Source organism: Mirounga leonina, unplaced genomic scaffold, assembly GCF_011800145.1.
Source record: "Mirounga leonina isolate KUSES-001 unplaced genomic scaffold, KU_Mleo_1.0 Mir_125, whole genome shotgun sequence".
In the NCBI taxonomy this organism is placed as follows: domain Eukaryota; kingdom Metazoa; phylum Chordata; class Mammalia; order Carnivora; family Phocidae; genus Mirounga; species Mirounga leonina.
The window spans coordinates 19,299,873-19,326,789 of NW_023270305.1; the positions used below are offsets into that span (position 1 = coordinate 19,299,873).

Sequence of the window (26,917 nt, forward strand, 5' to 3'; positions counted from 1 at the left end):
TTACAACCACCATGGAAGACTGGAACTATTAACTTGTTAAAAGTTTGATTAAATTACATTTGACCAAAATGCATTCGAGCAACTTGGTGATGTTGATTGAGCTAAACTTGATTGACCTTATATGATTCATGTGTACTTAAAAACCTGCATTTAAAATCTGACAAAAAAAATTTTTTTTACATGAAAGTTTTTTTTTTTTTTTTTAACCTGGTGGAAGAATATTGTGAATTTCCAAGGTAAGAGAAGAAAGTTGGAAAATTTGGGTAATTCCATTGTTTCATTTGTTTTCGTATTTAGATGTTATGCAATGTATCATGTTTGAGGAATTATATGGAGGGGAAAAGACTTTGAAGATATTCTTTGTTTATTATCGTTGTCTTCAAAGTTGACCCCTTTTCCTGGATGTTTCATGACACATCAGTTACTCAGTTGGTAGGGTAACAGGCATCGTCTTGGGTGGTCTGGTCTGATGTTTCCCCAAAAGAGATTCTGATGTATAATGATCTGTTTTATGCTTGTGACATTGTGTTCAAGTCAGCTATAGTTTGTTGTGAAAATGGGTGACAACTGAGTACTTTGTTTCAGGTACAGTGCAAAACACTCCTCACAAACGACCATTTTGTCCTCATTGCCATGCCATGCTATTATGATTCCCATTTTAAGAGGTAAGGAAACGGAGGCAGGGTTAAGTGACTTGTTCACAGTTGTATAACTAAAGCATGGTGGGGCCAGAACAGGTCAAGCTACACTGCTAAGGATCTTTGTTGTCTTGAAAGGAAGGGTCAAGGTGGTGGTGGGACTTCCAGCGGAGTACTAGAGAGAAATCGGACCTTACCTCTCAATTGCAATGATTAACAAAGCATCAGTGAGGTATAACTCAGTACCATTTCTTATAGCTCTGCAAGGACAGGGAAGGTACTTGTTGGTAGAAGAAGTGGGGTTCAAAGAGGATTACCTTATGAAGTCAGTTTCGGTCCCTTTTGTTTGCCGTTGGGACAGAATGTGGTTGTACAGACTGGGATTAGCATGTGTGATCTGCAGAGAAGCCTGCTTGGGTCAGGCTTGCTGACTTCAGTCTAGACAGACCTCTGCATGCCACATGGGGGTCTGGTTGCGCCTCGTAACTGTCCGGGATTGCTGCACCTCTCGGTCGCAGCCCTTTTATGGAGCCTCCTTGTCCTGGAAGCTGTATGAATTGAGGTTTGTACTGTGCCCTTGTCCATGAGTGTATCATGCGTGACTCCTGTTGGCAGTGATGGGGAAGGTAGGGCCTCCTCCCTGGGTGCTTGGTGGTAGAGCTCAGGTCCTGTGGGATGGTAACTAGTTAATTCTTCCTCCTCCTCTCTCGTCTGTGAGCTCCTTCGGGACAGATACTGTGTTGCTATTAGTAGTAATAGAGCCCATGTATGTTCTAGGTGCTCCTGGTTTTACTGATGAGGAAGTAGAGTCCCAGAGGCAGAAAGAACTGCCTGAGACCCCGACCAGGCTGTCTGATGTGAACATCTCTGCACTTGTCACCACTTCCATCTTGTCTTCATCTTTTTTATCTTTGCATTTCAGGCACATGGTACTTAATAAATGTTGAATGAATGAATAATGCCCATGGATGCTTCCAGGGGGAAGGTAACCATTGCTCTTACCCGGGTATGAACCGGAGTAGGAAAACAAATAGGAATAAGTGGCGAGAGCCTGCGGTCCCGGGAGCCTGACTGGCAGCAGAAGGAAGCTCTGTGTTCTGAGTCTCTGCCCCGTCTGTGTCTCCACAGGTCTGGATTTTTCAATCTCCAGTCTAGCTTTTGAATCTGCTTCCAGAGCCCTGGCAGGGAAAGCTTTCCAAACTTTCCTTGTTGCTGTTTGGATGTGGACTTGCAGTATGATTCTTTATTCCAACATGCCCTGATGGGGCCTCATGCCACCCCTAGCTTCCTGATGAAAGGGACTTGAAGTAGCAGGTTATCTGAAGTAATAGTAGTACCAGGTGTATGTGTGTGTGTGTGTGTGTGTGAAATTATTGACCTCTTAAATTGCCAAAAACACAAAAATACATACATACACAATTAGTTGTGCAATTCTTTGGGACTCTCCTCACCCAAAGCCCCTCCATCTGCCAGTTATCCGATGGAGAGGATCTAGTCTTTACTGGGTTCTGTCTCTCACAGTGTATGGCATGCCTGGATAATGTGGGCTTTTTTTGTTGTTGTTTTAAGCAAATTTATGGAAAAGATAGTCTTGTCTCTTAGCACTTGAACTTGTAGGCAAATAGCCTCTCCTCTGCTGTCCTGACCCGCTGCTTCCTTGAGTTGTATTCAATACACTTCTATCTCCTTAAAAAAAAAAAGACTTAGGGTTACAGTGTAGGCTCCTATCAAATAGGTGTTGACAACTGTGGACTTTTAAGACTTCTGGATTATTCCTTCTAACTCTTGACTACATGCTCTCATCATCTATATTACATACAAACAATGGGATAAAAGTGTTTTCCTTAGAGGAATAAATAGCGGAGAGATATTTCATGGGTGGAGTTCTAACCGTAGGGAAACATAAGTAATTTATCTTTAGTTTTTGTTTAAATACTTGGTCAAGTTTTGAGGATCTCCTGGGTGTGACAGAAAAGCTGGAAATCTTCCCTCGCCATGACTGTTCCTCTCGGCACGCAGGAATTACCCCTGAAGAGCCCCCATTCCCACGACCCGAGACTCTGAAACTCTTCTCCCTTCTCTCCCCCTTTTGGGCCCATCTGCTGCTAGTGCATTCTGTCCTTGTATAAATCCCACCCACCTGATGGGGCTGCTTTCGAGACCTGGGCTGCTCCTTCATAGTGGGAAGGTTTCAGTCACTTCTAATTTTATATTTCCTTGATTCCTGTCACAGGTGGAGGGTAGGAAATCTAAGGGGTAAGAGAAAGAGACCACCCCATAGGGCATCCCAAGCACTAGAAAACCACATGGTACCCACACCCATTCCAGCAGACAGTCTCTAAAGTAGAACGTACCTTTCGACAAACTAGCGTTTTGCTCATAACGTTCTCAACAGTCCCTCATATATTTGAATCAAACCTTTGTTTCATGTGCATGTATTTTCAAAGGGAAATAAGTGAGCAAAATCAAATATTTGGTTTACAGCAGTTAAGATGGTTAAATGCAAACGTTTTTGACTTGCCCCTCTTTCCCCTCTGTAGTCTTCTGCTCCTGCTCTCCCTCCTATTCAGGAGATAGAATTTTGCCCAAGGACTCTGGGATTTTATTTACTGCCTGGTGGAAACAGTTGGGAGGGAAAAAAAGGGCAGAACAATCCAAGCATTTTGAAACAGTTTCTTGGCAGTTTTTTTTTTTTTTTCTGGCAGCTAGGATAGGCCTGCTCAAAATATTTTTTTAAAGAATGTTTTACCTTCATGGGCTCTGTGTTTGCCAGTGTAAATGTTTCCAAATTGTTCTCTTGATTTCTTTCTTAAGAACTCAGGCAACTGGTGTAATACACACACACACACACACACACACAGATGTCTCTTGTTCTTTTGATTTTAAAAATGCAATTGTTTCTGTTGAGAAACCATTGTGAAGCTGCAGTTATTAGAAGGCAACTAATAGAACTCCATGGAAGAGCCCTGTTACAGAAGTGACGACCACGATGATGATCTCATAGCACTTAGCGTTTGTGGAAGTGTGGACTTAGAACTTAGCATCTCCCAGATCCCACATGGGTAGTTGAATGTGGGACTGAAAGATGTAGAAAGAGATTTTAATGGGATGAATGGGTTCTGGTGATAAAAGGGTAGTGGGTGAGCGATGTAAGTTAATGACCAACAATTGGCAAAGGAGTTTTTCCAGTTATTCATGTTTACAAGCTATTTGTAGTTATTTTTTTTTAAAGACTTTATTTATTTATTTGACAGAGAGAGACACAGCAAGAGAGGGAACACAAGCAGGGGGAGTGGGACAGGGAGAAGCAGGCTTCCTGCCGAGCAGGGAGCCCGATGTGGGGCTCGATCCTAGGACCCTGGGATCATGACCTGCGCCGAAGGCAGATGCTTAATGACTGAGCCACCCAGGCGCCCCTGGGCTGCTGGGTTATTTTTTTTAAAGATTTTATTTATTTATTTATTTATTTGATAGAGAAAGTGAGGAAGCACAAGCAAGGGGAATGGCAGGCAGAAGGAGAGGGAGAAGCAGACTCCCCGCTGAACAGGGAGCCCGATGTAGGGTTCGATCCCAGGACCCTGGGATCACGACCTGAGCCAAAGGCAGACACTTAACGGGCTGAGCCACCCAGGCACCCCTATGTGTAGTTATTTTTATTGATATTTCTGTAAGACAACTCTTTTGGGGTAGGTTTATTTTGCTGTTTGAATTCTTAAAAGGCATTAGAAGGTTAAATATCTAATCTCGCCAAGCAGTGAGAGAGTAAAGATTTGGAGGTTTTTTTTTTGTTCTTCCCTTAAAACTTTTTACCTCTGTATCTTTCACATGTAAAAAAAATTGTTTTGCTAATTTTTTTTTTTTTTTTAAGCTGGATCTAGGACCAATAGTGGAAGATACTGGAAAAAGCAGTTGGCTCTAGATTTGTTTCTGCCATTGTTGAGAGTTAATTTTTTGATTTTGAGTAAGTTACTTAATTCCTCAGGCCCTCAGTTTCCCTATCTGTAGAATGACATGATTGAACTAGATGATATCCAGGTCTCTTTTAGCTGTCTGAATACTGCTTTTCATCAATGAAGTTATAGCTGGCCTTCTTGCAGAATGTAGAATACCAGACCATTATCACATGAATTGCAGACTTAGTCTGGGGAATTACACAAAGCCATTTACTGTAATTGGCTTGTCGTGCTCAGTGAGTACCACATAATGTTATTTTATTGTTCAGTGAGTTAGATTTTACAAATTCCCCAGTTGCCAGAAATGTGATGAATCCTGCTGGCCTTGGCAAACATACTGCTTTCCTGAGTTGCATCGCACATCGTAATAAACCTCATGGTTTTCTGAGCTAATGTGCGAGGTAATGCTATCTTCCAAATGGGAAAAACTACATCTGTCCCTCTCTCTAAAGAGGACACATTTTTTTCTCCACTTGAAAAATAATTCCATTACCAAATGTAAACATGCATGTGATCATTTCTAAATTTATACCCTATGCTTTTGCACTAGTGTAAGCAAATAGTTGTTATGAAACTGAAAACTAAGATCTTTATTACTTAAGTAATCTGATTACTTAAAAATTAACAGGAAATATGTCTATTCTGTGCTTTTGAAAAAAGCAAAAACTAAACATATCCATGTAAAATATTAGTGATCTTGATTGAAAGAAACATGTTTTTGAAATATGGATGGGGAAGGTTTTTATTCTGGTGATGGTGATAGCGATAGACTTTTGTCAGACTAAGCTTCCTGCAGGTAACATTTATAAACTCTTGGTAAAATATAACATCAATGATCTGAAGATACCAGAGAGCAATTGAAAGTAGACAAATTGGAGAGGAGTTGATTCGTAAAAGCAGTGAATTGCATTTGGGTAAAGTTAACATATGTTTTGGTTTTGCCTGTTGGCATTCCCCAGTCTGTGCAGAGTGGGGTGGCGAGACCTAGAGCAGAAAGTGGCAGTTACTGACTTGAGTCAGGAGATGAATGGCATTTGTGACTGTCAGAGTGACTGCAGAGTCAGACGCTTCCAGGAAAGGAAAGAGCCACAGCAGAGGAAGTCCCAACATCTGTATAGAAACTCTGCCCAAATTCCTGGCTGATCCATGGGGAGACGCTACGGTTTCCAGTGAAATGCAAAAGCTGGAAAGCTGAAGGAACTGAGGAGTTCCAGCCAGTGCACACCATAGGGAAATAGAATTTGGAGTTTGAATCTAGCCAAGTAACTGTCTGGCCAAAATTCTTCAGAACAAGGTAGTCTGTACACCATGATGTTCATAATACTCTTTCCATAATGTACTACTCATGAGAAAGAAAAGGAAATATGACTCCATCAAGAGAAGAAGCAGTCAGTAGAAAACAACCCCAAGATGACTGAGATGTTGGAATTCATGCAATAGGACTTTCAAAGCAGCTACTGTAAATAGTTTCAACTTCAAATGTCATAATGAAACAACAGATGGGGAATTTTAATAGAAACAGAAAACCTGAAAGTGGAAGTAGGATGAAGATCAATGATGAAAGGAAGTTACCCCATCTGGAGAAAAGGGAAAAGTGATAAAAGAAAAATGGAAAGTCTCAGTACTGTTGGGATAAAATAAATTAATACATATGTATTTGTAATCTCAGAAGGCGAGAAGGGAGAGCATGTGGCAGGGAAGAGGTTTGAAGAACTAATGGCTCAAGCAAGGTAAATACAAAGAAAACCACACCCAAGGCACTTCAGAGTAAAACAGCTGAACATCAAAGGTAAAAGATAATCTATCTGGAAAGCAGACAAAGTAAAAAGCTATATACAATGAAACAATGATAGAAAGGATGGGTCACTTTTCACCAGGAACAAGGGAGATCATAAAATGGTGAAACATTTTTCAGGTGCTGAAAAATCCAATTATCTACTTGGAATTTTATGTTCAAAGAAAAATCTTCACAAATGAAGCTGAAATAAAGATATTTTCAGAAAAATGAAGATGGAGACCATTTGCTGTAGATTGGTACATCAAAAAATTCTGAAAGAAGTTCTGGCTGAAGGGAAATGACACTGGATGGAAACTGAGTATAATAGCGTGGGGATTTATTATATATGTAGATGTTAAAGTCTTACATTTTTATATATATTACAAGTGCTGTAGAGATTTCAAAGGTAGTAGATCCGTGAAGCTTATTCTTACAAGGATGAGAGAGTTATCAATGGCAATTTTGTGGTGCTTTTAGTTTTCAGGGTTTTTTAATAGTGTCATGTATTCACAGGATCATGCTCACAGGATTGTTTGGGAGCAGGCATTTAGAAGATAATATGAGGGCGCCTGGGTGGCTCAGTTGGTTAAGCGACTGCCTTCGGCTCAGGTCATGATCCTGGAGTCCCGGGATTGAGTCCCGCATCGGGCTCCCTGCTCAGCAGGGGGTCTGCTTCTCCCTCTGCCCTCTTCCCTCTCGTGGTCTCTGTCTCTCATTCTCTCTCTCTCAAATAAATAAATAAAATCTTTAAAAAAAAAAAAAAGAATGTGAGTAGAAGATAATATGAAATTCAAATTAAGAAAGAGAAGGAGGTGATAGCGGGTATAGGTTAATCACATATTAACAGGAACTAGTTGCAGGAGCAGATTAAAATAAATTTTAATGTTTTCAAAGAACTAGCTCCTGGTTTCATTGATCTGTTGGATTGCCCTTGTGATGAGCACCGGGTGTTGTGTGGAAGTGTAGCATTGCTATTTTGTACACATGAAACTAGTATTATGTACATGGTAACGAACTGGAATTTAAATAAAAACTTAAAAATATTTAACTTCTGAGAGTTACTTTTTTTTAAAGATTTTATTTATTTATTTGAGCGAGAGAGAGAGTGTGTACGTGCACAAGCCAGGGGGTGGGTGTGGAGGGGCAGGGAGAAGAAGAGGAAAAGAATCCCAAGACTCTGCACCCAGCTGGGAGCCCACCATGGGGCTCAATCTCACGACCCTGAGATTATGACCTGAGCCGAAACCAAAAGTCAGATGCTTAATGGAGCCACCCAGGCGCCCCAGTGAGAGTTACTTTTTTTAAACTTGGTGACTCTGAGAGGGTAGGAGGGGAGAGGAGTCTGCTGATAACCCGGTCCTAGTGGAAGCAAGAGCCAGAGCTAATCTATATGTCTATTCATAATTCTGTAGAATCTGTAAGTAACTAGGTGATCAAAACCTGCCTGATGGGGTTTTGTTGTTAAAACTTAAGCCCTCTTTAACAGTACCCCTTGCTTTCCACAAATATCTAATAACAATCTGGAGGACAGTGTTCTGTATTTCTTATGCCTATATAGTCATGTGTGGCTTTTTGTTGTTGTTGTTTAATAAACCATAGGGACATAATGCATAAATGTTTCTGAATCATAATCTTCTCACTTAAAAGAGATCATAGAAACTCTTCCATAACATGGATATAATTCCTCTTAATGGTTATAATATTCCATATTGTCAATGTTCTGATTAGACGACTCTTGAACTAAAGGGCAGTTTGTTTCCAGTATTTTTTTTTTTTTTTGCTATTATAAACAGCGATTCAGTAAACATGTCAAGTATATCCTTACATACTAGGTTTTTATTTAAGTGAATCATGAAGAATGTGATTACTAGGCTAATGGGTATGTTCATTTTGAATTTAGGTTTTTCTGTTACAATTCATATTTCTACCAATGATGCTCAGAATACCCTCTTCCCGCTTTAGATTCCTATCAGCAGGAATTCTGTCTTTTTTTTTTTTTTTCAAATTTTGGTAATTTGAAAAAATGAGCAAAGTAGATGTCAAAAGCAATTTTAAGTTTGTACCTCTGGTGTGGTTGGGATGCCACAGTGTTTTAGATTTACCCTTCAGAGCACCTGGGTGGCTCAGTTAAGGTCTGACTCTTGATTTCGGCTCAGGTCATGATCTCAGGATTGTGAGATTGAGCCCTGTGTCAGGCTCTGTGTGGGTGTGGAGCCTGATTAAGATTCTCTCTCCCTCTCCCTCTGTCCCTACCCCTCTCTTTCTAGTTAAAAAAAAATTTACTCTTCAGTAAATTGCCCATTCATATCCCTTGTCCATTTTCCTACGAGGTTTTATTTTGTTCCTCTTGGGTTACCAGTTTTGTCATTAATTTAAAAGAGGTCTCTGTATCTAATACCCGTATTTTTTATGTGCCTTGCAGATACTTTTTCTAATCTTATATTTAGTAGCTTTTATAAAAGAGTCTTTTTATATACAAACCATTTCTGTTTCTTAAACTCAATATAATTTTCCCCGAAGTCAAATTTGAGTTATTGGCTTAGAAATTCCAGTGGAAAATGGGGCGGCTACTCTCAGAGCAAAGCTCTCCTAGTATATATGGGAGCTGGAGAGGCACTTCCTTCATCACATTCTCTGAATAGACCTACCAAGCCAGGCCTTCAGTTGGATACGTACCAACCGAAGTTTATGAGTTCTTTTGTTCTAGCACAGGAAGATCCAGTGTGGCATGATTTACTTGGTTGGATTTTGCTGCTTCTCATGTACTTTTGTACTCATTGTTCTCCAGACATATTGAAATAGCCATATTTTTTTCACCAGGTATATTGGTTTTAGGAAAAAGCCCAACATTTCCAGCAGCGTGGATCTTGCAGGTCCTGTAGGGCAGTGGGTATTTTGTTTCAGCTGGATCAAGCCCTAAAAGAGGACTGAAACAGATGTTTGAGTTTGGTTAAATGCTTTCAATATTTATTACTTAGGTGACCTAGTTTAGCAGCAATTGTAATAGAAAAAAACAAGGCCATTTGGGGAAAACAGAGTTTATTGCATTCACCTTAAAAATTGAAAGAATTTTCTTTTTTATGTAGCTTCAATGTGGGGAAATAAAATATTGAGGGATTCTCTTTCTACTTGAACAGATACCTAAATGTATACTACATTAGAAACAAATACATCCTATATGAAGTATTTCTTAATGTGATTAGAGAACACTTTTGGAGTTAGGGTTGTTGATGTGTTTATAACTGAATTTCAGAGCTGGGGGACTTGGGAGGTTGTCTCATAGATCCCTCTGCTTTATGGATGGGACTCTGACCCTTGCTTCGCTTTACAGATTCAGTGGTATTATTTTAATTTACCAAATCTGATTCAGTGCTGTTGATCCTTCCTCCATCTTAAACACTGTGAATGCCTTGCCCTGGAGAAGTGAGCTCTTGGATCCTTGTACCCATTGCATCTGTCCTTGACACTTTCTAGATGCCCACAAAGAGCTCTGTGTAGGGAAGATGTTGGTAATCAGGAAGGGGGAAATAGTGAAAGAATAGTTGTATTTGACATGTTCCCACTATCTTGTTCTATTTTTCCAGGTTTACAGGTAATGAGAGGGAGTATATGAAGTTAGCATCCAAACCCAAAAACCATGAATGTCTCTTCCTGCTGCCACCAGGGTCCATGATGGAGAGTTGACTAAAAAAATTCACGTAAATATAACAGCTACAACATTCCAGGGGGGGGAAGAATTGGAGAATGAGCACAATTAAGTATGAAAGTCTTCCTAGGCAAGTGGATGGAGGTTATTTCCCATGTCTGGCAAACAGGATGTTAATTCCTTCATTGCTGTGAGAGGAGGGTCATTGGAGAATGTAAAGCATTAGGGCTGCCGAGGCCAAAATCTCAGTGGGTTCAAGGAGTGGCTACTCAGGTAAAGAGTGTCAGAAAGCAGGAGGAAAAAAAGATTGAAGTGATAATATAGGGGACGGAACCATATATCTGGTCATTACCATAGAATTGGTGTCTTAAACAGTTGGCTAAAAGGGGACAAGAACATACTTGGGATTTGCTGAGATGAACAAGTCTTATTGCTGTATTACCAGAAATCCTGGAGGCTGGAGGTCAGGGCCTAAGAAACCTGCCTTCTCCCTTCCTCTCTGACTGTAGTGCTATTTTTTTTTAGAAATAGATCTGGGATCTTTAAGGTTTTTTTTCCAATTGTGGTAAAACATAGATAACAAAATTTGCCATTTTAACCATTTCAAGTGTATAGTTTATTAGCATTAATTACATTCATGGCATCGTACAACTATCACCACTGTTTCCAAAACTTTCCTCACCCCAAACCAGAAACTTTGTACCTATTAAACAAAACTCTCATCCCTTATCCCTATTCATTCTACTTTGTGTCTATAAATTTGCCTATTCTAGGTACCTCGTAAAAATTGTACAAAATTTGTCCTTTTTAATCTGGCTTATTTCACTTGGCATAACATTTTCCAAGTTCATAACATGTGTCAGAACTTCATTCCTTTGTAGAGTTGGATCATATTCCATTGTATGTATATATCACAATTTGTTGACCCATTCATCTGTGAAGGGCATATCTTGGGTTGTTTCTACCTTTTTGACTACTATGAATGATGCTGCAATGAACATTGGTGTACAGTTGTCTTTTTGAGTCCTTGCCTTCAGTTGTTTTGGGTTTATACCTTGAGCGGAATTGCTAGATCATACAGTAATTCTATGTGGGCTTTTTTTTTTTTTTTTTTTGAGGAACTGCCAAACTGAATTTCATAGCAGCTGTGGTGCTGGGTTCCTTGACTATTACAAGCCCAAGGAGGGCTTTCCTTTGTAAGTGTATCAGTATGAACAACTGACCTCAAGGTTGCTGAATGGGACTATAAATTCTGAACTCACAGTCTTAAAAAAAAATGTGAAGTTACTTATAAAACTTTAAAACAAGTGTTGCTTTTCTCTTAACTATACTATATTAAGTCATTTCTGAATATGAACTCAAATATAACCAGAGGGGTGAAATTCTGTTTTTGTGCTGTCCTCCTTACCTGCTGGAGGAGAAAGAAAGAATTGACCACTCTAGGGGGTACATTAGGTATTGTGCTAGGTATTTCCACACATTTCAGGAAAAAAAAAATCACATTTTGTGTTTGCCTTCATGTTAACTTTATGAGGTGGATGTTATTACCCTTAGATTCCAATGAGGAAATTGAGGTAATTCTCCCCTTCCTTCCCATGGTAAGTAGTAGAGTCAGGATTTGATTCCTAAAATTTGATTAAAAAACCTTGCAGTTGGCAGTTTCCCAATAGGGTAGAAGCCTTATTGTTTACATTTTGGATTTTTTTTGGATTGTATTTAGTTAGGTTTCCTCTGGCCTTTCTTAGTCCAGATAAATTGATGACTACAGTTCCTTTTTAGTTTGTGTTCAGGGACATTGTCTCAAATAACCAAATGTGCTAGCTCATTTTTGACAAACTAAGGACTTTAGTTATTAACAATATTTCCTTCCATGGTTACTTGCTAAATAACTTAATCCAGGTCAAGGTTCTGATGATTTTAGTCTTCTGGGTTTTTCAGGGCTGTTGAATAATTACCTCATTCTTGGCAGATAGGATATCTATCTCATTAGCATGTAGCTTCTATAATTAGCGATATAAGGAAAAAGAGGATATGCATTGCTGAAATTTTCTATTTCATCCTTTTTTTTCCTCTCTCGGTGTTTATTGGTCTCCTTTTTTCTTTTTGTGAATAAGTAATATTGCTATCTTACTCATAGAGTGTTTTCTTCTTTTCAAATTACTTGTAAATATGTGATTTGATACAGGTTAAAAAAATCACAAAAGGTAATTGTTGTAGGATATTTATATTTTGTAAACTCTTATAGTTTAAACATAAAAATAACAGAACATAGTATAAAAAAAACCTCACAATATCCATGCACCAGTTTTCATGCTTAACAACTCAAAATTGTTTTGTTTATACTCAGTCTGCTTCTCTGCCTCCCTCTGAAATCAGTCTATAAATGTTTCAGCATGTATCTGTAAAAGATAAGGGCCCTTAATAAGTAGCTGTAAGACTATTAGCCTATCCCAAACAAATAATATCAATAAAAATCCAGGCATCTAAATTTCCCTAAATGTTTCATAAGTACTTCCTACTTGTTCACATAAGGATCAAAATAATGTTCATCCACTGCAATAGATTTATATTTCTCAAATCTTTTAATTTCCTCTCTTTTTACTTGAAATTTCTTGCAGAAACCATAGATTTTGTTGGTTGTACCCCTGTAATGCTAACAGGTATTCTGCCCCGCTGAATTTCATATAAATGTGTATAGATCTAGAGGCTTGGTCAGATTCAACTTTGATTTTTGATTGGACTTCTTCATAAGTAGGGTCCTGCTCTTCTATCAGACATGTTGTCTCTCTTTGTGATATTAGCGGCCATTGGTGATCAGCACCTATATTTTATAAGGGCTTGCAAACAATGGTGTTTTAATCCTGTTCCTTTTTTACTTCCTTTCCTCAATTATTTGGCTGGGATTCAGTTTGTATAGGGAAGGTAGTGGGCATATTAGGCTTCTCCAGAGAAACAGAGCCAGCAAGGATGTGTGTATGTATAGAGATTTATTGATGGGGAATTGGCTTATGTGATTAGGGGGGGCTGGTGGGTCCAGGTCTTTGGTATGGGCCAGCAGGTATAGACCCAGGAGAACGAGTGTTGCAGGTAAATTTCAAAGACAGTCTGCTGCTAAGAGTTTGCTGTTAGCCAGCGAGGCCTTCAACTCACTCACATTATGAAGGGTCATCTGTTTACCTGGTGCAGTGACTTAAGTGTTATTAATCTCATCCAAAAGTACCCTCCAAGTTGACATACAAAAATACCCATCACATGAGAGTATACTATGCTTGATTCTATCCTTTCATTGACCAGTTTTGAAATGAGTTGATTATCTAGCATTTTCCAAAGGTGAGTTAGGATTTTTTTGTCTTCTTTTTTTTTGAACAACTCGGGGCTTGAACTTATGACCCTGAGATCAAGAGTCAGATGTTAACCAACTGAGCCACCTAGGCGTCCCCACTTGTGATTTTTTTTAAATGAATGGATGTATTTAAACACATATGATGTATTTCAAATCATCACTTTTTCTTACCAATGCTGAAATTGTTTCATCCTTGGCTAATGGGGGCTTCTTCAAATTATTCCCTTAGACCTTTTGACCTTTTGGATCTATAGTGACATCACCCTTCCCATTTCTGATAGTGAGAATTTGTGTCTTTGTTTTTAAAATCAGTCTAGCTAGTTTTATCAGTTTCACTGATCTCAAACAGCTTCTGGGTTTAGTGATTTTTTTCTATTTCTCTATTTCATTGATTTCTGCCCTGACCTTTATTTCATTTCCTCTCCATTTTGAGTTTCATTTTTTTTCTAGTTTCTCTATGTGGAAGCTGAGGCCATTGATTTGAGACCTTCATTTCTAATACAGGTATTTAGCCCTATACATTTACTCCTTGATAGTGGTTGAGCAGCATCCCATAAACTTAGATAGGTTGTGTTTTCATTTTTTAGTTCAAAATAATTTTGAATTTTTCTTTGGATTTCTTCTTTGATCCTTTGTTTTTTTTATAATTGACAAAAATTTACATATTTAAGGTTTATAATGTGATGGCTTGATATGTGTACACATTGTGAAATAATTACACAATCAAGCTAATTAGCATTTATTACTTCACAAGTTATTGTGGTGAGAACACTTGCAATCAACCTTCTTAGGAAATTTAAACTTACAAATATCATAATATTAACTATAGCCACCATGCAATATGTATGGTATATATTAGATTTCTCAGGACTTGTTCATCTTTTTTTTTTAAGTATTTATTTAAATTCCAGTTAGTTAACAGTATAATATTGGTTTCAAGTGTACAACATAGTAATTTGATACTTCTATATAACATTTGAGCAGTCATCACTGTAAGTGCCTTCCTTTATCCCATCACCTGTGTGACTCAGCCCCCACCCACCTCCCCTCTGGTAACCATGTTCTCTATAGTTAAGAATCTGTTTCTTGGTTTGTCTCTCTCTCTTTTCTCCCTCTATGATCATTTATTTTGTTTCTTAAACAAAGTTTAAGTTTGTTTCTTAAACTCCACATATGAGTGAAACCATATGGTATTTGTCTTTCTCTGACTGATTTTGCTTAGCATAATACTCTCTAGCTCCATTCGAATTGTTGCAAATGACAAGATTTCATTCTTTTCTGTGGCTGAGTAATATTCCATACACACACTACACCTTCTTTATCCATTCATCAGTCAATGGAAATTTGGGCTCTTTCCATAATTTGGCTATTGTAAATAATCTGTAAGCATTGGGGTGCATGTATGCCTTTGAATGACTTTTTTTGTTTTCTTGTATTCTTTAGTAGCACAACTGCTGGATCTTAGGGATCTTAGGGTAGTTCTATTTTTAACTTTTTGAGGACCCTCCATACTATTTTCCAGAGTGTCTGCACCAGTTTGCGTTCCCACCAACATGGCAAGAGGGTTCCCCTTTCTCTACATCCTCGTCAACACCTGTTATTTCTTGTGTTGTTAATTTTGAGCCATTCTGACAGGTGTGGTGAGGTGATATCTCATTGTAGTTTTGATTTGTATTTCCTTGATGATCAGTGGTGTTGAACATTTTTTCATGTGTCTGTTGGCCATTGATATGTCTTCTTTGGAAAAATGTCTATTCATGTCTTCTGCCCATTTTTTAACTGGATTATTTGTTTTTTGGGTATTGAGTTTGATAAATTCTTTATAGATTTTGGATGCTAAACCTTTATCAGATATATCATTTCCAAATATCTTCTCCCATTCTGTAGGTTGCCTTTCAGTTTTGTGGATTGTTTCTTTCGCTGTGCAGACGTTTTTTATTTTGATGAAGTCTCAATAGTCTATTTTTGTTTTTGTTTCCTTTGCCTCAGGAGGCATGTTTAGTAAGAAGTTGCTACAGCCGATGTCAAAGAGGTTACGGTCTGTTCTCTAGGATTTTGATGGCTTTCTGTCTCACATTTAGGTCTTTCATCCATTTTGGATTTATTTTTGTGTATGGTGTAAGAAAGTGGTCCAGTTTCATTCTTCTGCATGTTGCTGTCCATTTTTCCCAACACCATTTGTTGAAGATGAAGAAGCTGTCTTTTTTCCATTGGGTATTCTTTGCTGCTTTGTCGAAGATTAATTGACCATGCAGTTGTGCGTTTATTTCTGGATTTTCCATTCTGTTCCATTATCTTTGTGTCTGTTTTTGTGCCAGTACCATACTGTCTTGATCACTACAGCTTTGTGATATAACTTAAAGTCCAAAATTGTGATGCCTCCAGCTTTGCTTTTTGTTTTCAAGTTTGCTTTGGCTATTTGGAGTCTTTTGTGGTTCCATACAAATTTTAGGATTGTTCTAGTTCTGTGAATCCTTTGGTTGCTTTGAAGTTCACAAATTTAGTTTAGTTTTTTTTTTAGGATAACAAATCAACATTATTTTTTATTGTTATGTTAATCACCATACATTACATCATTAGTTTTTGATGTAGTGTTCCAAGTTTGGTTTTTAGTTTACAAATATTTAGAGGATTTTCCAGAGATCTTTCTGTTACTGATTTCTGATTTAATTTCATGATGGCCAGAGAACATAGTTTGTATGACTCAAATCTTTTAAAAATTACTGACACTTTTTATATGCCCAAATTATGGTCTATCTTGGTAAATACTCTGTATGCACTTGAAAAACATGTGTTCAGCTGTTGTTGGGTGTGGTGTTCTATGAATGTCAGTTAGGTTAAGTTGATTGATAGTGTTAGGTCTTTTATATCCTCACTGATTTTCAGTGTACTTGTTTTGTCCGTTTTTTAAACGGGTATTGAAACAGGAACTAAAACAAAATTATCTGTTTCTCATGGCTTTTTTTTAAAACAATTTTTGCTTCACATATTTTGAAGCTCTGTTATCAAGTGCACAGCTGTTTAGGATTCTTGATGTCCTCTTGATGAATTGACCCTTTATCCTTATGGAATGATCCTTTTTATCCTTAGTAATATTCTTTGCTCTGAAATGTACTCCGCTGTTATTAACATAGTCCTAGCTACTCCAGCTTTGTTCTGATTCATGTGAACATGTGAAATCTTTTCTCATTCTTTTGCTTTTAACATGTCTGTCTTTATAGTTAAAGTGGGTTTGTTGTAGGCAGCTGTGTACTTGGGTCTTGCTTTCTAACCAGTCTGATGAGCTCTGGCTTTTAATTGAGTTGTTTAAACCATTTCCTTTTTTTTTTTTTTTTTTTTCCAAGCACTTAATTTCAGCCAACTTCATTTTTTATTTCCGAAGTGTTGGGATTATTTTATTAAACTTTCCAAGAGGAGGCCTTTCCCCCCCTGCTTCTTAAAGTTTCCTCTTCATTACGGCTCTTTGATTATATTTTCCCCTCCTCTAGGAACTTGGGATTAGATGGGTTGAGAATTCCTGGGATGTTTTCATGTAGCAGTCATGTTCAGAAGAGTATCTCCTAGGGGCGCCTGGGTGGCTCAGATGGTTAAGCGACTGCCTTCGGCTCAGGTCATGATCCCGGGGTCCTGGGATCGAACCCCGCATTGGGTTCCCTGCTCAGTGGGGAGCCTGCTTCTCCCTTTCCCTCTGCTGTTCCCCCTGCTTGTGCTCTCTCAGTCAAAAATAAATAAAATCTTAAAAAAAAAAAAAAAAGAAGAAGAAGAAGAGTATCTACTAACCAGGGCTGTGTGGAGACACAGGTTCCCTCTCGGGGGTCAGTTGTGTGACACCTCAGATTAGACATTTCTTTAGAGAAGATGTGGAGGACCATTTGAAGACAGGGCAGATGTGGGAAATTGTAGGTGCAGCACTCAGCTTTGTCTGTTACCCCAACAGTTCACACCAAGCCCCGAACACGTGTGACCTTCTTGGCATAACTAAACACATATGGTCGATTGGACTCGCCCACCTTAGAAAGCAGTTTGGCAACTCTTTTTCTGCCATCTCTTCATGGTGCACTCCCTTCCCTTGCTAAGTAGTTTAACAAAAAGTTCTTCCCAACTCTATGTCGTACTGTTCCTGCAAGGGCTTCTAGTAAATGATTTTTTTTTTTTTTGGAGCTTTATAGATTTTTTATTTATTTGACAGAGACAGCGAGAGAGGGAACACAAGCAGGAGGAGTGGGAGAGGGAGAAGCAGGCTTCCTGCCGAGCAGGGAGCCCAATGCGGGGCTCGATCCCAGCACCCTGGGATCATGACCTGAGCCGAAGGGAGACACCCAACGACTGAGCCACCCAGGCGCCCCTAGTAAATGATTTTTTTTAAATCGCTCTTCCATACCATTTTCAGTGATAGGCTAGCCCCCCTTGCAGGTTTCCAGCCAGGGAACTTGAGTCCAGGGCTGCATCGCGGGCCTCCTAGGGCTTACCAAACACCTAGGAGGTTGTGCAGGTTTTACCTCCTCTAGAGCTTTTCATTGCCATTCCCACAGGCCATTTGCTCTTTACTCATGTCTATTAAAATCGTTTGGTGATAGGAGTGCATGTTGAGAACAGGGTTTTTCAGCTTTGGCCCTACTGACTTTTGGGCCAGGTAATTCCTTCTTGTGGAGGACTGTCCCGTACGCTATAGGACATTCAGTAGCTGCCTGGCTTCTCCCCACGGGATTGAGCCCCTTACCTCTGATTCGTAATGTTTGAAAATGTCTCTGATATTGCCAGATGCCCATGGGGGCAAAATCAGTCCCAGGAAAGAACCACTTGCCAAAGAAAATTGGTTCCCAAAGTGCTTGGTTGTGTTTTCCATGTTTATTAATGATGATCACCACAGTTTACTTCATTTCCATGCGTTCCCTCACCCCCCGCAATATCTACCTTCTTTCACTTCATTTCCTCAATCCCCTACTGGTCTGTCCCCTACACTTAGATTTTTCATATACTCTTTTCTTTCCTTCTGTTCTCCAGACTTTGTGTTTGCTTGTTTCATTTTAGTTTCACTGTGTGTGTTCTGGCAGACTCCGGCTCTCCCTTATCCTGTTACTGGCAGTCTGTGCTGTCTGTCTGTGCTGCCCTTTGATCTCGTCATCAGCAACCTTTTACTTCCTAATCCTTTCCTTGGTCTGGAAGATAATTCTGTATGAATGGGCTCACCACGAAAATTAGTCTCACTTCACATGTGTGGGATGCTGCCTCGTGACCTCTTAGCCGTATGGTTTTTTTTGGTCCTTCTCTCTGTGCTTATCAGCCTCGAGAACTCTGTTTCCTCCACCAAACCATAGCTGGTATCTCCTGTACTTGAGCACACCTCCTTTTCCTTGAGTAGCATGTACCCCTGCTTCTGAACAGCTTGCAACCCATGCAAGTCACCTGGGATCACTTGCATTTTGTCCGGAGAAACTGACCCTGGAAGTCTGGAGGTGACCTTTCGTGGCTTCCTCCTCTAGCTCTGTTTGCTTCCCCTTCTGGTTTCTCTTAGTCTTGATTATAAACCTGAGTATGCTACACAGAGGGGAAAGGTTTGGATCGTGTTAGACTGGCCTTCTGTGGGAAACATTTTATGGCCTGTTGGGGGTTTCCTTCTGTGAGGTCCAAAGCTCTTTCCTTAAGTGGAAAGGGGCTTGTGTTTTGCCAGATCCTCCCACCCGTTCCACAGGTCAAATAATGAATCTAGTAGAAATATGGAAAAGTTTAGTACATACGTGTGCCAAAAATTGCCACTATGAAGGCAGCAGTGTAAACAGTGTGTGACTAATCCTTTCTTTTAAGGAAAGAAGTTGTATGGGATTGTCTCCCCGCTGCTTATAACGATGCAGAGGTTTCCACGGATTCAGGTCTTCAGATGGCCAGCCCTACCCCTAAGCTCCGGCCTCTTTTTCCTTTTCTGTCTGGTCCATGTGTCACAGCACGCCACCTGTCAAATGTATGGCCCACTGCAGCCACACTCCTGTCACTACTCTGAATGGTGCCAGTGACCTCCCCAACCCAGGCGTGGCCTTTCCTCATTTCTTTCCCTGCTTTTTCTGCTGCAGTTGGCAGGTGGTCCTCTCTCCTTTCCTCCTAGGAACTTTCTTCCATTTATCATTTCTGGACCCACGTTATTCTTGTTTTTCTCCTAATTTTCCCCCCATTTTCTCTTTATGTCCCTACCCTTATGTGTGAATGTCCTCCAGACCATGTGGTTCTGTGTTCTTTTTTTCTGAAACATTTTTGCCTTTGAAGAAGTTGGCTCCTCTTTGAACATCACTTTTCCTCATCTTGGAGGCTTTCCCTAATTGCCCCTCGGAGACTTGCTCCATGTTCTGTCTCTATCATAATTACCATCCTCACAGACTGACCCTTTCTTCTGCCTGCCGTAACTCAGCATGCTTCTTTGCTGTTTCTTTTCTCCTTGGCCTTGAACAAAAATACCTGTCCAGTCAACCAGGCTCGAAACCTTCATAGTCACTTGAGTCCTTTTCTTTTTGTCCCCAGCTGTCCTGCATTTAATCCTCAAGTCCTATTCGTCCTTCTGGTAGTTAGCTCCACCCAGCCATTTCTTCATTTATTCCTTTTAAGTGTTGTCTGAACACTTCTTGCCCTAGGAGGTGAAGATTTAGCTTATTTACTTCACATCTTACTCCCCACCCTTTCTCTCAAAATCATTATTTCATTTTCATAGCTTGTGTACACCCCAATAGCACATTTATGTTTCTATTTCTTCTTCTGTCAATGTCATCTATCAAGGTCATGAATATTATCTGATGACCCTGCATTTTATAAGGTGAGGGCAGTGGCTCTCCCAGTCTTCTCTCCCCTTCTCCTCCTCTTCAAGAATCTTCCAGCCTTCTTTAGCTAATTCTGTACATTAATATCACCAAAGTTGGGAACCCGGTTGTTTCTGACAGTTACAGCATTTGTAATATTTTATCCATGGATGTACCACTCAATGCTTGGGTTTCTCTCTCTCTATCTGTCCTTTGCTCTCATGCATGCTTCTTGAAGGAGAGTGTTCCTAGCATCAGATTTGAATGTATTCTCCATTTTTCTTTCCAACAGTTGGATTTATGCCATATAGTCAAGTGTCTCCAAAATCACAATCATATTTTCCAATCCTGTGACTCCTTTTCCCCCTGGGATCATTCTCCCAGAGCTCCCTGTCTTCCTGATTTCCTGGCAAGCTTCTTTTTAGGGGAAAAATGGGAGACCAGCCTTTTGAGCTAGGGGAACCCAGAATCCAGAATGAGAAGGCCTCGCTCTGGGAGTAGGGAGCAGTAAGTTTTGTGGTTTATACAACCTACTTCCATTCTTTTAGAGAAGAGTACTCATTTTTTTCCCCCCTGAGAAGAGTAGAAGTCTGACATCTGGATGCTTTGTTTGCTAGAGTTAGGGAGGATAGCTGCCTCTCTATATAGATTTTTAGTTAAGACACCAGTGTTCAGCCCTACTTTTTATCACCCTTTGCTTTACTTGGTTTCAGGTCCAAACCTCCTCTGTGTTTCCCAGAGAATATCGTCTCCTTTGTGCCTGTGCTCTCACAGAGTGGTTCTTGACCAGTGCCCTTAAGCCTACTGGTTGCAACCCATTAGGGAGTCATGAAGTCATGAAATCAGTGTAGTGGCTCAAGACTGTCACTCAAAAAACAGATTAGAGGACAAAATCTCAAAGTGCCCTACACATGCTAAGGGTAAATATTGTTTCCTAACACTTGTTTTAGTTATATAAAAACACAGACCCATATGTACACGTGAATTGGATCTCAAGTAAAATGGACTTCTTGCTGCAGGTTGAACTAAAAGAAGTTAGGAGAATATTTTTCAGGCCATGGCTTCCTCCATGCTGCTACAACAGTCAACATTTCTCAGTCCACTTTGAATCTTACAGATTTGTTGAAGTATCTCTTGTGGGTTTATTAATGGGTATAACAGACCATATTTAGTACCCTGTGTGGCACAGGTATTGACTAATCTGAAGGGATCCTGGAACAGAGACCTAGAGATCCAGCTCTGCCAAGTGTTAACTCCTTATTTACAGGATTGAAGGGACGTATGTCTTGGGGGCGCCCAGTGGAGGGAGCAGGGAGGGGCACTAAAGGTCTTGGGATAGCGGCTCTTTATCAGAACAGAATATTGCCATATTTTAATGACAATTATTGTTGGGTAACAGCCAAATGTCAACTCTGGATTAAATCTTTTTTTATTCCTTAAAATTTTAAGGGCATCTTTGGAGGAAGGTGAGATATATAGGTACCTAAAAAAACAAAACAAAACATTTTGAACCAGAGGTCCTACAGTTTTCATTTTTAACTTAATTTTCCCAAATATTTTAGTTCTCTTTAAAAAAAGAAAACTGTAATGCTCTGACAAACCTGATGTTCACTAGTGATAGTTAAGCCTCCCTACCCATCCACCTCCAACCCCGGGAGGAGGGAAGAATGGAGAAAATCCCAATTGAAATGAAAGGAGAGAGATTATTCCTGAAATACTTGGGTAAAAGAGAAGAGTTAAAGAGGATATATATTTGTAAGGCTAGAGGGGAAAGTGGACGCCAACCATGAAGGGAGGAAGAGAGAAAAGGATGCGAATCATGTATTTGTGAAATGAATGATTGCACAGTTTCCTCCGTTTGCCCCACGTGATGCCACTATCCATGGCTTTGCTTCTTTCTCTGTGGGGCCGTCATGCAGAGTGGCTTCAGTCTATTCCTGTGTGTTGACACGCTTGCACTGGGGAAAAGGAAAGGTGATGGAGAAAGGGAAGCGCAGTTCAGGTGTAGCTCCATATTTGCAATCTGTTTGTGACTTTGGCAAGTGCTTCTACTGCAGTAAGACATTAAGTACCATTACACTGGCATTTACTCACTGCTTATTTCCTTAAGTCCATGATAGCTGAGGGTTGTCGCTCAAGTTCGAGACCCGGTAATCCCGTCTTCCTTGTTTGTTCATTACTTTCCAGTTAGGTGTTGGGAAAAGGAGCCCATATGTAAGCTTTCAGCTCATTTCTTGGTGCCTCTCACTTCCTTGATTCAGAAGGGAAAGAAGGGAGGACCTCGACTAGAGGCAGATCTCCCCACCTCGTCCCCGAGTCCATCCTACCTGGCAACAGTCAGAGCTGGATGCTGTCCTCTTGTGAACAGGAATACTTCTGCCAGCAGGGGCCAGCAGCATAGTGACAGGATGACAGCATAGCTGGGAAGTGAGTTGCCCCGGAGATGAGAAGAAGGGCTTCCTGTTTTCATGACGCTGATGGAGTAGACTGGTGGTTCTTATCACTCACCACCAGATGTGTCCAGCTGGTACACTTTCTACTCGATCCCAACCAAACACACTTAACGTTCAAACCAACACTTACATCATCAAAACAAAAGTGTTTACAATGTTAAGCCTTACTTAGGCTTTTAGCAATTTAAGTCATTAGTCTAGTGATAGAGGGAGTACCCTTTCATGGAATTGTGTCTGGGAAAACTCAGGCCCAGGGTGGATTTTCCTAGGCTTTCCTGCAACTCCAAGCTTTAGAGTGGTGGATCGAGGTCCCTGACTTGCTAAGACGGAAGCACTCTTCATCCCACTCTCTCCCTTCATTCTCATGGACGCCTTGTCCTGCAGAATAGCTCATTCATCAGCTCTAGTTAGAGTCAGTCAAATAGACTGACTTTATTCAGGACTGTTCCTGCTTTTGATGAGACACTTTGTGGTCGTGTTTTTCGTGGCTTGACAACTGACCTTTCATACTCCCCTGTCACAGTGTCATTTCTTCCTCTCGTTTAGAGTCCCTTGTTAGGGACAATCTTTGGGGCTTTGGGGTACCTTATCAGTGTGATTATATCCCAGTCAACCATTTCCCAAGTTCATGTATCATAGTTTGGGAATATTTTGATTTGTTTAGATGGCTTTAATGTGCCACATTTGGTAAAATTCAAGGTTACCACTGGAGAGGTCGCCTTCCATAGGCTCAGTTTGCTGCTAAAATGCTCTGTCTCAGCAGTTTTGGTAGGAATTAAGCATTTTTTGGAATTAGTTGGTGTATCTTCTTTATGTTGTTTGATGATTTATTAGTCTTGCTTAGCTAATGATTTTAGTTCTGTTCCCCAGGGAATTATTAAATCTGGGCAAAGGCTTATTATTTTAAATTTTACATGCTGAATAATATTCCATTGTCTATATATTACCACATCTTCTTTATCCATTCATCTATCAATGGACACTTGGGCTGTTTCCATATCTTGGCTATTGTAGATAATGCTGCTGTAAACATAGGGGTGCATGTATCCCTTTGAATTCGTGTTTTTGTATTGTTTGGATAAAATACCCAGAACTAATATAACACTGTATGTTAAATATACTGGAATTAAAATAAAAAAATTATTTTTAAAAAGAGAAAAGTTTCCATTACATGTAACGAAAGAGAACTGTCATAGAAAATGGTTGGACCATGGGCGCCTGGGTGGCTCAGATGGTTAAGCCTCTGCCTTCGGCTCAGGTCATGATCCCAGGGTCCTGGGATCGAGTCCCGCATCGGGCTCCCTGATCCTTGGAGCCTGCTTCTCCCTCTGCTCTCCCCCCACCTCTCTCTCATGAATTAAAAAAAAAAAAATCTTAAAAAAAAAAAAAAAGAAAATGGTTGGACCAGAGGGTGAATACACAGTAATTGTGTTCAGGAGTCCCCAGAGTTCTTGACTTGTGGTATTGAAGAAAGGAGATTGTGATTAGTTATTCTTACCATTGTTATTATTCTTAGGAACTAGTCATTATGAAACATTTAACCAGAGTAGTACGGTTTTAATTATTATGAGATACAACATAAAATATTTAAATGTTAACTAGAAAAAGTTGAATGTTTCTTCCTTATCATAATTATATTTCAAAAGATAATTTAAAAAATTCTTTTTTTCCAGTTTTTGTGTGTTCAGATTTTTTATGAGCATTTTTCCTTTGCCCTGTGTGACAGGTTCTGTGGTACGGATTAGGAAGGTGAGGCTGAGAGCTTGCCCATCTTCCCTTCTATCATTAGGAAGGTCCCACTGTTTACTCTTCAGGCTCTGACTGTCGAGAGTTAATTTTGCATAACTGATCAAGCGGGGGATTTCATGCATAGCCCCCTTTCTGTTTTTCCTTCTTCCTTTCCCCTCTTTGCATTTCCAATACTGCCTACTTATCAGTGTATTTAAAATGCACTTTTTAAATATATGTACCTGCTCGTGTATAGGTCATTGTCTTTCTTACATATAAATGTCCTGTGTTCTGCATACAGGCTGTGGTAACTTTGCTCTGAATCCTGTGATAGAATCCACCTATGGTGGCCTATTTAGCCTATGCTTCTTGACTAGAGAGGCAGAGTCCCTTTTAAGGATTCTTCCTTCCTTTCCTTCCTTTCCTTCCCTCCCTCCCTCCCTCTCTCTTTCTTTCTAGATTTATTTATTTATTTGAGAGAGAGAGACAGAGAGAGAGAGTGCATGAGCTAGAGGGAGAGGGAGACAGACTGCTGAGTGTGGAGCCCCATATAGGGATTAGTCTCACAACCCCCAGATCATTTTTAGTGTATGTGCTGCCGAAGCGAGCACTCACAACCCCCAGATCATGACCTGAGCCAAAACCAAGAGTCAGATGCTTAACCAACTGAGCCACCCAGGTGCCCTGTGTTAAGGTTTCTACCCCGTGTAAGCGGTTAGTTCCTTGTATTATAAATGGTCAGCTATAGTATTTGAAGGAAAAATTGAGCTTGTGTGAAATCTCTTTCCTTTCTGAGTTTAATTTCTTATTTTTCCCATCTTAGCTTTAAAAATCCATAATTAATTTCCCTATCCTGGCTTTGTTCTTCCCAGAGTGACACCCCTTTCCTCACAGAATGTGATGATTCATCACGGCCAGACCCAGGAATATGTGCTCAAGCCCAAGTACTTTGCAGCGCAGAAGGTGATTTCGGGAGAGCAGTCCACTGAAGGTTCGTTCCCTTCGAGATACGGGCAGGGTCAAGTCACGGCACCTTTTCAGTGTGAGTATAGTTTGGTCAATGATTTTTCTAAGTTACAGTATCATAGTTTGGAAATACTTTGGTTTAGATGGCTTTAATATGTCACAGGGGATAAAACTTAAGAGTCATTAAAAAAAAAAAAACAACAACAACCCAAACACAACAAACCCACCCTCGTTCCCCAAACAACCAGACAGCGGCCCATTTTCTTTATTTTGAGAAAGGCAATTTCCTTGGATGTTGGCAGAGAATCTGCAGTGACCTGCCTGTATTTCTGTTTCTGCAAGATGACTCCATTTCTGAGACATACTTGTTCTCCTTTTAGATACAGTTGTATGCCCGACCTGTTTACATTGACAAAATATTTTCTTTAGTAAGCTAGCCAGGATTCATGCCCTGTGAAATGTCTGAAATGCCCTGCATTACTCTCTGAGGTTCACCTCCAGCGGGTGTTTTTATGACATGAGGTCCACTTTATAGTCTATGGAGCAGATGGTGTGGCAGGTTTTCGTCTGAATTTGTAAAAAGCGATTGTATCCGAGGCCAGCTTGGTTACTATCTCACTATGTGGGAAGCTCAAGGACAAGCCCTGGCTCAAAGGGTGGGGAATGTGATGATTTGTGGTTTAGGTATTACAGAGTGTCTGTTTGCAGCATCTGGAGGAAACGTTCTGGAGCGAGGCGTAGACCATTCAGAGCCGAGAGCTAGACGCACGCCCTCCTTCCAGCAGCTTCCTGCTCCGTCTCACACTGACTGCCTGGGCCACAAGAAATAGAGGAGAATGCCAGTTGTTCCATTGAAAAGGAGTGTCTTTCACCACCAAAAACAGTGCAAAGAGCTGAGACAGAGTTTTTACAACTGTTGGGCCCTTCAGAAGTCTGTATCTGTGTGGGTTTCACTCTCTGGGCCCATCCCCACCTCCCTGCGTTGGTCACCATTCTAGAGTGATTGACTCTTCCCTTAGAATTGGTGACTTAACAAAAAGAGTATTTCGTGTAAGGTTTGCCCCTTGCATTTTTCATCTTTTGAGAAAATTCTGCTCAGTGACCTGAGGCTGGATTCCCCAGAGCAATAGTGCGGTGAGGTTCATAGGGCCCATGAGGACGCAAGCTCTGGGGATTTTCAAGAGGGAAGAATGGAGAAATCCCATAGATTATCTCCTTGTCTTTTTGGTGAGATACTTTCAAGTTATTTGCATAACAATAGAGGTGTCCATCTTGTTTTTAAAGACCCTTTGGTGTAAGTGCTTCATAACCTGTTCTTTGTGAATATCCCTGAGTATATAGTATTTTTCTAATCTTAATTTAAAAAATAACCCCGAAGAGGTATACTTATTATTTCTTTGGGTTTTTATATAGATCAGGGATTTCGTAGAATCTTTCCAGAATTAGAATGTGATGGGAGGAAAGTTTTTGGAAGCTTTTGATCTTACTGGTAAGGGAGAGAATTTTGAACTCTATGGAAGTGTCAGGAAAAGGTGGTCTGAGAATCAGTGGTTGAGACTAGAGACGGGACTGGTTTGGGTTTGTCGATGATTCGTTATTAGAATGACTGGTCCCACGATGTGTGTGTAATT

The 26,917-nt window shown here is 40.1% G+C and overlaps 1 protein-coding gene across 1 annotated transcript in view; it reads left to right on the forward strand.

The window, feature by feature from the left end:
• The window catches only part of LTBP1 (latent transforming growth factor beta binding protein 1), a 392,439-nt gene that overhangs the window by 108,425 nt on the left and 257,097 nt on the right, over nt 1-26,917 (forward strand). The window contains exon 4 of the mRNA XM_035000535.1: nt 25,193-25,362. Within this exon, the coding sequence (XP_034856426.1) occupies nt 25,193-25,362 (170 nt within the window). The remainder of the gene's footprint in view (nt 1-25,192; nt 25,363-26,917) is intronic.